This window comes from Argentina silus, assembly GCF_951799395.1.
Source record: "Argentina silus genome assembly, chromosome: 15".
NCBI classification, from domain to species: domain Eukaryota; kingdom Metazoa; phylum Chordata; class Actinopteri; order Argentiniformes; family Argentinidae; genus Argentina; species Argentina silus.
In genome coordinates, this window is record NC_139669.1 from 9,882,028 (window position 1) to 9,896,590 (window position 14,563).

At 44.2% G+C, this 14,563-nt stretch overlaps 1 protein-coding gene across 2 annotated transcripts; it reads right to left on the bottom strand.

Annotated features, from left to right (window-relative positions):
• Positions 1-483: 483 nt before the first annotated feature.
• Positions 484-6,909, bottom strand: LOC310816492 (uncharacterized protein). 2 transcript variants are annotated; one of them, XM_083686723.1, is made up of 6 exons: positions 6,697-6,909; positions 4,995-5,532; positions 2,549-2,666; positions 2,274-2,388; positions 1,897-2,131; positions 484-1,692 (listed from the first exon to the last, which is right to left on the bottom strand). In XM_083686723.1, the coding sequence occupies exons 2-6, from the start codon at positions 5,173-5,175 to the stop codon at positions 1,544-1,546; spliced, it is 798 nt and encodes a 265-aa protein (XP_083542849.1). In that variant the 5' UTR covers positions 5,176-5,532; positions 6,697-6,909; the 3' UTR covers positions 484-1,543. The 2 variants fall into 2 exon arrangements, with proteins under 2 accessions (XP_083542849.1, XP_083542850.1); XM_083686724.1 differs by lacking the exon at positions 6,697-6,909 and adding an exon at positions 6,437-6,509.
• Positions 6,910-14,563: the final 7,654 nt, after the last annotated feature.

Here is a 14,563-nt window from a genome sequence, read left to right on the forward strand (position 1 = left end):
AGTGGGGCTTTATTGAGTTGGCTGAAAGCCTTGCTAATGGCGGGCTGTGCCTCTACGCTCAGTAGTCTCGTCTGATCTCAGAACTGTTTCTGTCGCCACTGCATGCTAATCAAGTTTCCCAGCATTTCTTTTGATCCTCAGTTTACCAGCTCTGAGCTAGAGCTAAGAGTTTGACGTAAACAAGGGCCACCGGGTAGCACTCCATGGATCTAAAGCAACTGCAGTCCTGTCATAGTGAAGTACTATGGGGTATTAGAAAGATGGTATAGTGAGAGATAAGAAAGAACAAAAAAAGGAAAAGAAGAAAAAGGGAGTCCTCTGTTTTATTTATAGTGTGTGGTATCTATGGTGACCAGGGGGGTCAAGGATAGTCAGACGTGCCTTCCACCCTGCTCTCAGGGGAGTAGGATTACAATGTGTCTGTGTGTGTGTCTCTCTCTCTCTCTCTCTCTCTCTCACACACACACACACACACAGAGCATAAACATTTGTGTCTGTGCACTTTATTGATGTATCAGAAGCCGAAAGGTCAAAGGAATATATGATGAACAGTACTAGCATGTTTCATGAACCTACAACAGAAGAAGATTGTAGAAGATTCAATAGAAAAGAAGATTCAGTGCAAAATATACAAAGCAAAGGCAAAGGAGACTCTGAAGTGAGGCCCTCAGAGAGTAAAAGAATATCCTACATGAAAAGACAGTGGCAACTTCTAGCATTCCAAAGCCCTTTTCAATGATTAGCGGAAAGAAAATAAATTGACATAATTCATAGTTGGGAACGTCACAGACAAAATTGTAAATCTTTCCCTCCGCATCAAGTATGAAAATACAAATCAACAAGCTTCTGTTAATGTAATAGATAGCTAATTTATTAGCAACACCAATAGCTCATGTAAACCAAGTGCAAACAACCTTCACCATACTGAGAGTGAGGGGGGTTGAATGAACTGTATGATGATGACTGAGTCTTCTCTTCTGTCTCTTCTGAGTGCATACTTCCAAGAGTACTCACTCCTGAGCATATGTCCACCTATATCCTGGATAAGTTGATACTGTAGCTCCTATGTGTCTCTGCACCGTAGCTTAGGTGAGTGTTAGGCCATCATTCAGGTGTGTTCAAATCAGCCCTTCAGATGAGTGTTCTCTCCTCTGACCATTAGTCTGGCTTAAGCAACTTGAAGTCCCAGACTTCTGGTGAGGCTCTTTGATGTTGTCGGCACGATGCGTGGATAATGAAGAGGTTGTGCCCTATGCTGGTTGATGCACCTCCTGTAGCCTGTATGGTTGTCTTAAGAACCGCCCCATCTCTTTTCGCTCAAATCAAAGGAGCAAGGGGCTCGAGAGGCCTCGTCCAAATGCAAATACAAAGTATGTGAGAACCAATCAATATGCCCCCTCAGAAGCCGGCTCGAATATGGGCTGCTTAACATGGGAGTTAATGAGATTGAGGTAAAAAGGGTTCCCAGACCAGTGGGTGCAGTGCTTGCTGTGTCCCATGTTGGTTTATGCATCAGCCAGGCAAGACAGCCACAGCCCTGGTGTTATCCGAGCGAGTGCGTGCTCACCAGCTTCAAGTGGACGGGTTTGGTTGGCACTGGGGGCTTGGCACAGACAGGCACGCTGTTGGTGGTGGGCACGGCGAATGCTCTCCTGAGCTGTGCCACACGGCTGCCAAACACTGGGCTCTCCTCTTCATGACAGACCACCATAAGAGGGGGGGGGGCATTGATTAGATAATTGGGCTTGAATTGAGTCAAGACAGATACAACTTTCACTTAAAAGGGCACACATATTACACACACATACACACACCAGCATTCCACATCAAACAGGCACACACATGCTCTCTCTCTCTCTCTCTCTCTCTCTCTCTCTTCCTTCATCTCTCCCTCACCTCTGTCCTGTGGGAGGGCCTTGTCTGTGAGTGACGGCTGGGGGCGGAGTGGCAGCTTGCTGCTGCTGCTGAGATGGGGCCTGTAGAGGAGAGTCCAGTCCTTTGGGTCGTCCGTGCTGCTGCCTGACTCACTGTCGCTGTCCTCCTCCGGGTTCTTTGGGTTGTCCTCAGCACTGCCTGAGTCCTGATCCTCCTCAGAGTCCTTTGAGGTGTCAAGGCCAGCGACTGAGTCACCCTGTGAATGGAACAACACAATGTGAGTTGCCAGGGCCAGAATCTCTGTCTCTCTCTCTCTCTCTCTCTCTCTCTCTCTCTCTCTCTGTATCTCTCATTCTCTCTCTCTCCTTTTCCTTTCTCTTTGTTAAGAACACACTTACCTTGAAGAGCAGCCGTATCCCGGGTTGTGAGCTGAGTTGGTGGTTTTCTCTCTCTGTCCGTAGGGAGACTGAATGTATCCCATTCATTAGGCTACTCACATCTCTACCCTGGAGTCTGCAACAACAGAGACTGGTATTAGTGTGTGTCTGTGTGTGTGTGTGTGTGTGTGTGTGTGTGTGTGTGTGTGTGTGTGTGTGTGTGTGTGTGTGTGTGTGTGTGTGTGTGTGTGTGTGTGTGTTTGTGTGTATATATATATATATATATATATATATACCTGCTGTTACGGAGGGTCTGTAGGAGTTTGGAGGACCTGAACTCGTCCACCTCTCCGATCACACTCACACAAACGTCACCATCTCGACCCAGGAGCCAGCTCACACTCTTGCTATGACCTGAAGAGATAGATAAATACATAAACATACACACATTAACACGCTGAGTAATTAGCAAGCGCAGATCACTTTAGCAGATAGCAGGTAACTCATAAAACTCCATGCTAGATATACCTTATTTCCAACCTAAGTGTGGTACATTATGTAGTTTCTTGTTTGTTGTGTTTTTAGTTTGTCCTGACATGAGTTGTTTTTGACATAAAGCAAATTTCGGTGCACACAGATTATAAAAGCTTATCTTATATTATCTTAAATTCTAAAACAACGTTTATATTTCATCTAAAACTAATAATTTTAATGTAGCTGTCGTGAATAACGCCGTGAATAACCCCTTTTATATAAATATTTTGACGATAGAGTCTTTGGTTGTTATACTGATTACAGTCCAGCAGATGGTGCTGTCTTATAAGTGAATACACACTGTTATGATGAGGGCTGCAGTAACGCCATAGAGAGACAGTCTCTGTTTTACATACTGGTTTGCTTGAATCTCATATCTACACTGAATTTGACTATCTTTTTCCGAACCTCAATGGGCCCACATATAGGTACAAAACCAACCATGGAGTAGTTGCCTACAAAGGCAAAGTGCAGTAACTGCCGAAATAATGAAACTGACAAAAAGAGAGACTGTCAGTTCAGGGTTGGATTGTAACCATATATTTAGACAGTATACTACCATCTCCAATAATCTGCAAATCATTTATTTTGTTCGATAATTTAACATTTTGGGGCTTTTTTTCTGCATTATCTCTATTATTTCGGCGTTGCAGGGCATTGTAGTCCATAGAGACAACTTGTATTTGTAATGTCTCTTACAATGCAAACACAAATGTATGTTACATCCGAAACGATGAGCCATTTCAATTCAGATGACTACAGTAAGATAGGAAGGCCTATTGGTTAACATACTATGGAATGACAAAGGGAAGTAAATCAGCACTTCCCTTTGAAATGGAAATCACTACCTTTGAAATACAGTATGAAGCATTTTCAAAGCACAAGATGACATTTCAAAATTCGCACCCATGAAGTAACAGGGAAGTCACACATAAGTAGGCTAATTAACGTAATGGAAACCTTTATGGGCAACAGGCTGTGTGTGTGTGTGTGTGTGTGTGTGTGTGTGTGTGTGTGTGTGTGTGTGTGTGTGTGTGTGTGTGTGTGTGTGTGTGTGTGTGTGTATGTGTATCTGTGCGTATGTCTGTGTATCTGTGCGTATGTGTGTGTGTGTGACATTTAGGAGTAGTTTGTTCTGGGCCATAGGCTGAGAGAAGACAATAGCCTTAAACGTGGAGTGTGTGTTGCGTAACACACCGGTTCTGTAGGTCAGTTTGCCACTACGTAGGGAGATGACGGCGGCCTTCAGCGACTCAGGTGACACAGCAGAGATTGGGAACACAAAGGGGTAACGTGATACGAAGCTAAAAGGGGCAAGCTGCACCAAACCGCAGGCTTACTCAATTCTATTCATTGCTATTCAGTTTGCCAGGCATGTGGAATGACTCGATCGCAGTGTTTGTGATGATGGAGCTGGGACAGGGCAGGGTATCACACACACACACACACACACACACACACACACACACTCACACACACACTGTGCTATAACAACCAATGGAGTGGATAGGTCAAATTCTACCTCCTATCAGATAGACAGAACACGAGAGGGATGAAGTGACGGACTGAGAAAAGTGAAGAGAGAAATAGAGAGATGTGGGTTAGTGAGAGTAGGGGAACTTGGCTAGCACTGAAAGGCTCTGTAGATAAGAATGCGGTTTCAGCATTGTGTTTCAGAGAAAAGTTGGGGTGTGTGTGCGCTGTAAAGACCATGCAATTACTCAACGCCCCTCTCCCTCCCCTTCTCCCTCTTTGTCTCTTTCTATCTCTCTTTACCCCTTTTCACTCGTTATACCCCTCCCCTTCCCCCCACTCTCACTCTCTCTCTCTCTCTCTCTCTCTCTCTCTCTCTCTCTCTCTCTCTCTCTTTCTCTTTCAGTGAGTGGTGTGTTTCTCTGTCTATGGGCCCTGTGGTGCAGCTCTGTGGACAGAGCATACTCTGTCTTATAATAGGCCCTGTGGTGCCGCTCTGTGGATAGAACATGGTGTACAGAAGGGAAAGGGCCTGGGTGGGTGTGACTGTTACACATTCTCTATTCTACTATGTTTCTGTTCTCTATGTCATATTTACACAGCATGACCCTTAATGTGTATGTTTAGGCATACCTTGTAGTGTACAGTATGTTCTGTATCTTGGTGTAGCCCAAGTACTTAAGAGCTGTGTGCGTGTGAATGCGTGTCTGAGTGTGTCTGAGTGTCTCTGTGTACCTTTCTTAGGCCTGGCGCGGACCTTGGAGCTCCCCTCTCTCTCATCCCTCTCGTCATTCTCTTGCCAGCGACGGACCTGCTCTTCTCTCATCTTCAGAAATAGTGTCCTCCTCTGATCCTCACTCAGAGCCTCCAGCACATCCGGATCCACCCACATCTCCTGCAAGATCTGAGCCAACATACTGATCTCGGTCCTGGGCAACAGATATAACTTGAGCTCCCCTTCCTTTGGTGCTCTTGCTACAGTGCAAAATTGTTGGGGCAAGTCTGGGTCAACACAGGGGACATTAACTTTAACACCCTGCCTCTAGTTTTGGTACAGTCCAAAAAAATGCAGGGATCCCCAAACCCTTCTCTGGTGGTTTTTGGTACTGTCTGATGCGCTGCGGCCCGTCTCCCTCTGGGTTTTGTATGAGATGGGATGACAGAGGAATGCTCTCTCTGCAACTTCTCAGATGATCCCTTGGTTGTATGATGGTTACTGCTGTGATGCTTTCTTGAAGTTCACTTTCTTACACTGGGTCCATGTGCTGGTACTCTTCAGAAGGAGAGAAGAAGAGAGTGTGGGTATATGATGAAATATGGTGGCCCTACCTGTCAGCTTCCCGTCAGACAATAGGCCTTAACAGCCACAACGGAAACTCTGTCTTGACTCATATGTTGTTTGTTGTGTGTGTATGTGTGAGACTGTGACTGAGAGAGAATGTGTTTGTTTTGTATGAGTATATACATGTCCACTCCCTCTCCTGCTGGCACACCAAGAGCTGCCCTGCTTTCCAACATTCAAAGATAAACAGAGAGAGAGAGAGAGAGAGAGAGAGAGAGAGGGAGAGAGAGAACCTTGCTACCAGACTAGTTTAACATGTTTAACAAACAGAACTTCAGAAAAGAGAAGGGACAGAGTACGTAGATAACCATTAGTAGTTCATCTGAACTGAACTTCCTCCTTTTGCTGTAGGAGATGGCTCAGACCAACTCCAACTGAAGTACTGTATTTAGAACACTTATCAGCACATTATTGAGATAACCATCTGTGCTTCTCCCAGGAAAAATGCAAGTTTTACTGGAAGTTTAGAACCACCACTATGACCAATACACCGTCAGAACACTGTCACCATAAAAAACCATCAACAGAAGCACCAAAAAAAAATAACTTCAACAACACTTGTACGAAACAGCTAATAGTAATACCACCACTACTACTATTACAAAAACAAAGCCCTAGCTGTCACAAGAATCCCACTTTAGAACACAAGAATCTTGCCTAGTACAATTTATTAGTATTGTTAACATGATTGATGGTATTGATTGAACATTATGATGTTATTGAACATCATTGGTAACCTACACAATAGCAGTAAGACACACAGACACACATTAGACAGACACACAGAGTGGTAGCTCTGACTTGGTGCCAACATGCAAATAGGTTGAGGGTTTACCATAGTCGTCACTGTTCAAATGTAGAGGAAGAAAGAACATAGAGAAAAAGACAGGAGAGCGAGTGGAAGGTGATGCGTGTGGAATACCAAGCGAGAGGTAAAAAGTCTTTAGTGAGCGTAAACAGCCTGTTTCACTGAGACAGAGACAGGGTTGTGAGAGTCGGATGAACTCCGAAAAAAACAAACAGATAAAGTATAAGAGAGGGATGAGGAGAAGAAAAGAGAGGAAAAACCAAGAGGGAGAAAGTCTGTGTACTTACTGTGTCTGGTTAGCCTGTAGCATCAGCAACCCTGGTGTGTATTTCACAGCGACTGTAACAGTGTCAGAGACGTGTGTGTGTGTGTGCGTGTGTGTGTGTGTGTGTGTGTGTGTGTGTGAGAGAGAGAGAGTAGGCTGTGTAGTGTAGTCTGTAGTCAGCAGCAGTGCTGGTATGCAGGCATGGCTATGAGGGACTGCCTTTGTACTAGCTCTGAGTGGGATGGAGTGACATCATAACATTTGCTTCTCTTCTCTTCCTCTTTCTCTCTTCTTCTTCCTCCTCCACTTTTTTCTCCCCCTCCATCTTCTCTCTTCCTCTTTCTCCTTTTTTTCCTCTCTCTATCCTCCCCACCCTCTCTCTCCCTCTTTCTCTCTCCCTGCCCCCCCCCCCCCTCTCTCTCTCTCTCTCTCTCTCTCTCTCTCTCTCTCTCTCCTAACTTTTTGCTCGTTTTCTTTTGTTGTTTACCTGGAAAATTATCTGATAACGGGGATTTACAGTCTCAAGTGTTCCATTTCATTGTTGTGTGGAATAACACTTGACTGAAGGACTATTACTAGCAGGAAGTAGTATGATTCTCTGGTACTTTCCACTAACAGGTCATTGACACTGATATTGATAAGCATGATCCCTTCAGTGGTCATTGTTAGCTGACTCACCCACACATCAGACAGTGACTGTGCAAAATGACTAATCAGTGTCTGTACATGTTCTGACTGGAAGAAAGCAAACAATGTTTGCCAGCTGGGGAGCAGGTATACAGAAGGAAACAGAAAAATAGTTATATATATAAATATTTAAATATGGTATACATAATTATAATAATAGTCGTAATACGATCAGTATTAATACATAATGGAAAGTAAAACGATATGTGATATAGTTGTATCTGCTGGCTGCCATTTCCTTGAGCATAGAAAGAAAACATAAAATAGTTTTAATGGCGTCTTAGCGCAAATGCGGGCGCTAGCGATAGGGGGGGTGTCTGAAATATTACTGATATTTTCAAGGCCAGTATTTTTTTCTCAGTGATTTGAGTTTCAGTCGTTTCAGTTTCTGTCATACAAACGAATCATCTTTCAGTGACTGACGTCGTGTGTTGGACGAAGTAGTTTTGATGTTTTTCAAAGTAGCTTTAGTTTGACAAAATATAATTCTCCCAGTGGTAGCTTTAGTGTAGTTCAAATTCTTCTCTTAATAATTCTTCTCTAATTAAAATAATTAGTAATTTAGTAATACATTACTAAAGCTTCCCCAACACTGGCGGTTGACCACGTTGTTTTGTCTCTGTGTTGTGGTTGGTTGTGCCAAGTCCCTCCCCTTTGTTTACAGTAAATATATTGTCTAAACTAAAGCAATGTTTATTATGAACTCTGCCACATTGCAGTAGCTCAGTAAACATGAATTCATCAGTCATATCAAATAGGAAATACACCACCTGTATTAGTCATATTACTGTAGAATTACTCTCAGTTGTTTAATAAAGAGTGTATTTTGATCAATGGAAAAAGTTTGTAGGCCTTTTTGTAAGTACTTTTCATAAACGTTTGCTGTGACATGTGTCTTGAAATGAAGCAGGAAAACGTGTATACTATAACACTACGTATGTATTTATTCGTCTGTCTACAGCTGGGTGTTGGAGCAGTAAGCTCAAGGTCCTCTCTCCTGTTTCGGTTGGGAGGGTTCAAGGTCGGGTCCTTTCAGGAGAAAACACGGACCAGCAGCACGTTTTGGGTGAAACACAAACATATTTATCAGAAGCCAGCCAGCGTTCGGAGATAAAGAGATGTGTGTGTGTGTGTGTGTGTGTGTGTGTGTGTGTGTGTGTGTGTGTGTGTGTGTGTGTGTGTGTGTGTGTGTGTGTGTGTGTGTGTGTGTGCGTGTGCGTGTGTCACAGTCAAGCCAACTGTACTGTAATAACTATCTAGCATCCTCTGCTGGCCAAAGCTGAAACATATTTAGAGTTGCATACTGTAGAAGGCTATTGTGGCCCTTGGGTGTTCTAGAACGCTGTTCTTTTCTCTATGGCTCCTTACAATAAAATACAATATCATATTTGAATAGAAAATACACACGCACACACAACACAAACACCAATAGGTGGCATTCTCTGATGCGCTTCATCTTGAACAGGAAGTGGAATAATTTCATCACAAGCTGATGCAGTTTTTGTCACTGCGACATAATGTACACACATAGTCAGTCCGAAGAGAGAGCGCTCTGATCAGCAGGAAATAAGATTATAGTTTCATTTCCCAACGTGCACCGTGGCATCAATAGAGCTCCGCTTATTTGATTTAGTGACATCATGGAGGAGATATTCATAAAAAATGTTCCCACTGTCACATGTGTAATACATGAATCACACAAAGAGACGTGGAGGAGGATTAGATTAGATTTAAATTATAGATGTGTTAGTCTAAGAGGACAGTAAGACAGTGATGCATCCATCCCAGTAACGTATAGATCAGGGGAGGCTGGTAGAGGCCCTCTGATATCTGCCTCCACCAGCCTCCCCTGGTTTAGATCTCTGGGCTGAGCTGTCAAGTGCTTACTTACTTTTTTACTAACTGTTTTACAGTGTGACGCTATGTTTGCAGACAGTGGAATCAACTGGTACAACGTGCAATAAATGCTTTAAAGAGGCAGATTAGTATCAGCACATCAAAACATTTTTACTTTTAAAGGTATACTCTGGGATATAATATCATAGCAAAAATGAGTAGGGCGGGTCTGCCAGAGACCTTCAAAAACGGAAATGCTGCAGACCTGAGAATAGAGCGTGTTGCGAGATGAATGCGATTGACGCATGTGCCATCTTATGTCGAAGGGCAGTGAAACGAGTGGACGCTCTTGGTCGCTCTTGTTCACTACAATGCCTTTGATGAAAGTTTCTCTGTTTTCACGGGCGTGAGAGTCTTCCTTTTAATTATAAAACGAGTTGATCAGAACAAGCATTGTGATTGGCCGAGAGGTGATCGAAGTTGTGCTTTATTCCTTCATGAAGTAACAGCTATAACACGTTTTTCCTGTTTACCATACGTTGCAGTAATATCCCTGTGTAAACACTCAAATTACGAAGATTAGTTTATCACGTTAACAGTAGTCGTTTTAAGAACTATATTTCTAAGCGCAGGGCAGTCTATCTATCTATCACGCAATAAATACAAAGGCATTGCGGGCATTGTTGTTTTTTTGAATCCCAGATTGCCCCGCGTATTATACTGTACGTGCTGTGCAGTTTTCATAAATGTTCAGCCATCGAGCTAATTATATGAGTCATGAGTGAAAAAGACCTGAGTACACCACAGGCCAACTAATATACTATGTTGTTGTTGTTGTTGTTGTAGTTATTATTGTTATTGTTGCTGTTATGATTGCATATGACTGCTTATGGCATCTGTTATGACAAGTTAAGGAAGGCTTAAGGCTCAATGGTGTGGTGTTACCATGACGACCAGGTTGCGTGCTGACCGGGTTACCACGGTGGCGGGTGTTTAATGTCCCAACAGCCCCTCTCCCCAGACTTGGCACAGACCCCCGTCCCCTGTCCGCCGTCCCCCGTCCCCTGCAGAGATGTTTCCGTGCCAACCGTACAGCCTGGGTACAGAGGGGCAGCAGCCTGATACCCTGCCACACACACACACACACACACACACACACACACACACACACACACACACACACACACACACACACACACACACACACACACACACGGTCTCAGACATGTCTCGTTCTGCCATCAGCTGGCAAGATCACCACCATTTTCTGTCTGTTTGTTTCTCTCACACACACACACACACACACACACACACACACACACACACACACACACACACACACACACACACACACACACACACACACACACACACATAAATACTTACATAAATGGATGCACATAGACAAACAAAATGAACAGTAACAAGCATAATCTCACACCTTCCTCTGTGCTTCCTGTTTTTCCTTCCTGCCTCTCCCTCTCTTTGGATGATAATTGTCAGGTCTTTTCATTGGCTGCATAATTTGCTGTGGGATCTTGGCACGGGTGTAAGTAATTAAGGATCAAATTCAGGATCAAATCTTCTCTCTCTCTCTCTCTCCCTCTATCTCTTGGAGGGGGGTGTTTTTGTAACCCCTATCATGGATAGAATGACCCAAATCACGCATGCATGCATAGAAACACACACACACACACACACACACACACACACCCACGCACACATATACACACATATACTGATGAGTCTGCCGTAATGGCTCCTCTCATACTGAGCAGTAATGTGTGCTGATGCGGTAATTATAGGAGAAGCACTGAGGACCAAACTGCCAGGCAAGACACAACATATTCATGTAATACCTCATCTCAGCCTCTATGTAGCCCGTATTTAGTTTTTAGTATTTAATGCTATAATTGCACTGTCTGCCTTACCTTTTTGCACCTCACCTAACTGCAAAGACATTTACAACTGCACCTCACCTGTATACAATACTGCTAATGTTGTATGTTGTATGTGTATGTTATGTGTGATACCCCTATGTCTGTACGCTACTTGGAACCTGAATTTCCCCCTGGGATAAATAAAGTTTCTATCTATCTATCTATCTATCTCTATGTGACTACATCACAATGTATCTGCATCCTCCTCAGTGGAGCAGACACAAACTCCAACACACACACACGCACACAAGTACACTCTCACACACACAACACACTGCATGAATCTACAATCTCCTAGAAACAAAAATGCACATTACTGTGAATCTTCCTGATTACTAACGGCCTGCCATACCTAATCAGAAACAAAGACACAGATACTGTCACACTCTGTGTGTGTGTGTGTGTGTGTGTGTGTGTGTGTGTGTGTGTGTGTGTGTACATGTTTCAGGCCCAGCTGTCTCAGTAAGCTCTCTAATGTTTACTCTGCCGTCGCAGAGACTGGAGCAGACAGACAGACTCAAAGCTGTAAACACACTGGATCGATGCACATTTGGAGGATTTCTTTCTCTAATTCCGCCACAGTCAGCAGTCTGGCTGTGTTTGAGTGTGTGTGTGTGTGTGTGTGTGTTTGTGCACATGTGTGTGCGCGCATTGCGTACGTGTGTGTGTGTGTGTGTGTGTGTGTGTGTGTGTGTAAGCTGCACATCCACACAAAGACCAATGGAGTGTGATAGCCACACAGTCTGATTCATAGCTAAACACACACACAGACAATGCCTCAGTCTAGAACATGAGCACCTCCCACTTGTGGCTTGTTTAATGACAGTGTAATCATTACTGTAAGCTAAACAATGGTATACACACAACTGCTCATTGATCTATCTCTCTCTCATATCCCTCTTCTCCTCTCCTCTCTCTCCTCCCTTTACCCAGACACCACCCCCAACCAGCAAAGCACCAGCCATTACCTCTTCTAACACCCCCTCCTCCCTATCACATCAGGGAATTCCATCATTCCCAACACGGTGAGTCCATCAGAATCCCCGCAGCTGTCATTTGGGGACACACCTCACCATCTTTCATTCCCTCTGTCCCTCTGTCCCCCTGGGACCCTCGTGGGGAGTGGGGTGGTTTTAGGGGGGGAGGGGCAGCTGGTCGGCTAATGAATTAGTAATCAGGGTTGACAGTGATGGGTCCCGTCCCCCCCTCTCTCTCCCCTATACTGCAGCCTTGTCCTGGTCATCTGTGTACCCCTTGAACTCTCTTTGTAATATTCTCTCTCTGTTTTTCATCATCCTCTCTCTTTTCTCGTCCCCCTCTTTCAATTTCTCTTGCAATGTACCTGTATCATTCAGGACTTTGATTCTAGATCCCATTTCACAATTTTTCTTCTTTTTTTTTTTGGTGCATTTTTCTCCCTCTTTGTCCTCCATTCCATCTCTGTGTAGCCTCTCTCCTTCCCTTTCTCTCTCTGAAACTTCTCTTTCTCTCTTTCTCTGAAGCCTCTCCCCCCCTCTCTCCCCTCTCTCTCTCTGTAATATCTCTCTTTCTACACCTCTCTTCTCTCCATCTCTCTTCTCTCCCTTTCTCTCTCTCTCTCTCTCTCTCTCTCTCTCTCTCTCCTTCTATCTCTATACCATGTCCTATTGATTTCTGAGTTCTGTTCTTGGCTGAGGTTTTTGATCCATGTAGACTTTAAACTGAAGTTTGGCAGCACTGTGTTGTTGTATACGTTCAGGATCATTATGCAGGTTTTTACTGTTTTAATTGGAAAACGGTTGCAGAATGCTGCTCCTGGGCAAGCCGTTGACACGCCCACAGATCTAAATAGAGCAGCTGTCTAAAAAGGTGTTGCAAGGACAATATCAATTGTTTAACTTCTCCTCACACAAACTTTGTCCTCCTGAACGGAACCCTGTTCTGTTTTTGGCTTGCACTCACTGATGCAGGTGTTTAAATGGGAGGGAGGGAGGGAGGCATGGATAGAGAGAAAGAGAGAGAGAGAGAAAGAGATAGCATAGAGGGAGGGATGTCCTCTACTCTTTTGGCAAGGGCATGGCTAAACCATACAATACAGCCTCCCCTTCTATTACTGTCAATACACAACCCCCTTATCAGACTATCCACTGATCCTAGTCTCTCTTGTCATCCTATCCAATATGATACAGATTATCCATGTTTATATGCCTTAATCTAAGGTTATCCCACACTGACTGTGCTGTTCTTGTCCTAGGCGTATTCCCTTGCAGGGAATATCCACTGTTTCAGTCAAGAGCTCTTCCATCTAAGGCTTTCATTCCCTACCACTTCTAGCTTTCTGTCAAAATAGGTTCTGAAACCTCTATGTGTATCAAAGACTAGAAGGTTCTAAAGGGTTCCCTCTAAGCCTATGACTCAGCATCAGGACCATATAGGGGAAGTCACAGGCTTCGCCACCCCAATCTACTTTACTAATCCCTTTAAATCAACTTCTAAGCAGGTAGCCTTTTTAATCTATATCTGTCTAATCTATATCTATATCTGTGTACGATATATTTTGGTCTGGATGTAACAACAGTGGCATCAAATCCCAGAAACCATGTCAAATATCCTGTCCAATTGTATGTAATCTTACAGGGTGTCATCTTTGTGGATGTGCTGGAACGAGCATATCGCCTAAATTATACTGAATGGGAGAATTGCCATATATGCCTTTAGTTTAGCCTGTACTACTCTCACATACGCCAAACACTCATCACAGACTGATATCAACAGGGCCGACAGACAGTCCCACTCCGTAACCGCGCGCTTCAGAACCGTGATTGGAGAGTGATGCTCCTCTCGTGCAGTGTGTGAGGAGGAGAGGGACGACACCACCGGCCGCTTAGCTCGTTCGCACGCAGACCTACACATACGCAGATACTTCCATCCACGGGCAATCCGATTCGTGTCCCGCCGGCTGGACCTCCCGTATGCCCCAGCCAGTGCGCGGAGACGAGACTGTTGTCCCCCGAGCGTCCGTGCGGTGAGCAGTCGCTTGAAGCGCAGACTGGAGGGGAGGGGGGGCAGTTGGTAAGGACGTGGACAAAAAAAAGAGCCTCGGTATATTCCCCGGCGTGGATGGGCAGAAAGAGAAGGCAACCTGCGTTGCAAAACTGCATCGTTTTCAGTCTACCTTGAACGTCTTTCTTTGGTAAGTGCAATCCTGGATGCATTATTTTGTTGTGGATTTAATGTTATTATGGTCAAGCTAGGCTTTAGCCTAGCTTTTGTGATCCCAAATCTTTTAATTCAATGGGCCTATAGGCTAAATAATTGCAAGCCTATACGCGTCGGATCTATAAAGCTGGAATCGCATTTATAGGCTATGGCACCATTGAAAGGCTATTTGTCTTTATTCTCTGTCCTTGTCGATCAGGACACAATTTCATAGCCTAGAAGAGGATG

What these genes read in the sequence shown, in the direction of transcription:
- LOC310816492 (XM_083686723.1), bottom strand. Translation starts at nt 5,175, where the DNA reads ATGTTGGCTCAGATCTTGCAGGAGATGTGGGTGGATCCGGATGTGCTG. An exon ending in CCGCGCCAGGCCTAAGAAAG is followed by an intron (nt 2,667 to 4,994) that starts GTACACAGAGAC and finishes CTATCTCTTCAG; the next exon opens with GTCATAGCAAGAGTGTGAGC. An exon ending in GGATACGGCTGCTCTTCAAG is followed by an intron (nt 2,132 to 2,273) that starts GTAAGTGTGTTC and finishes TTCCATTCACAG; the next exon opens with GGTGACTCAGTCGCTGGCCT.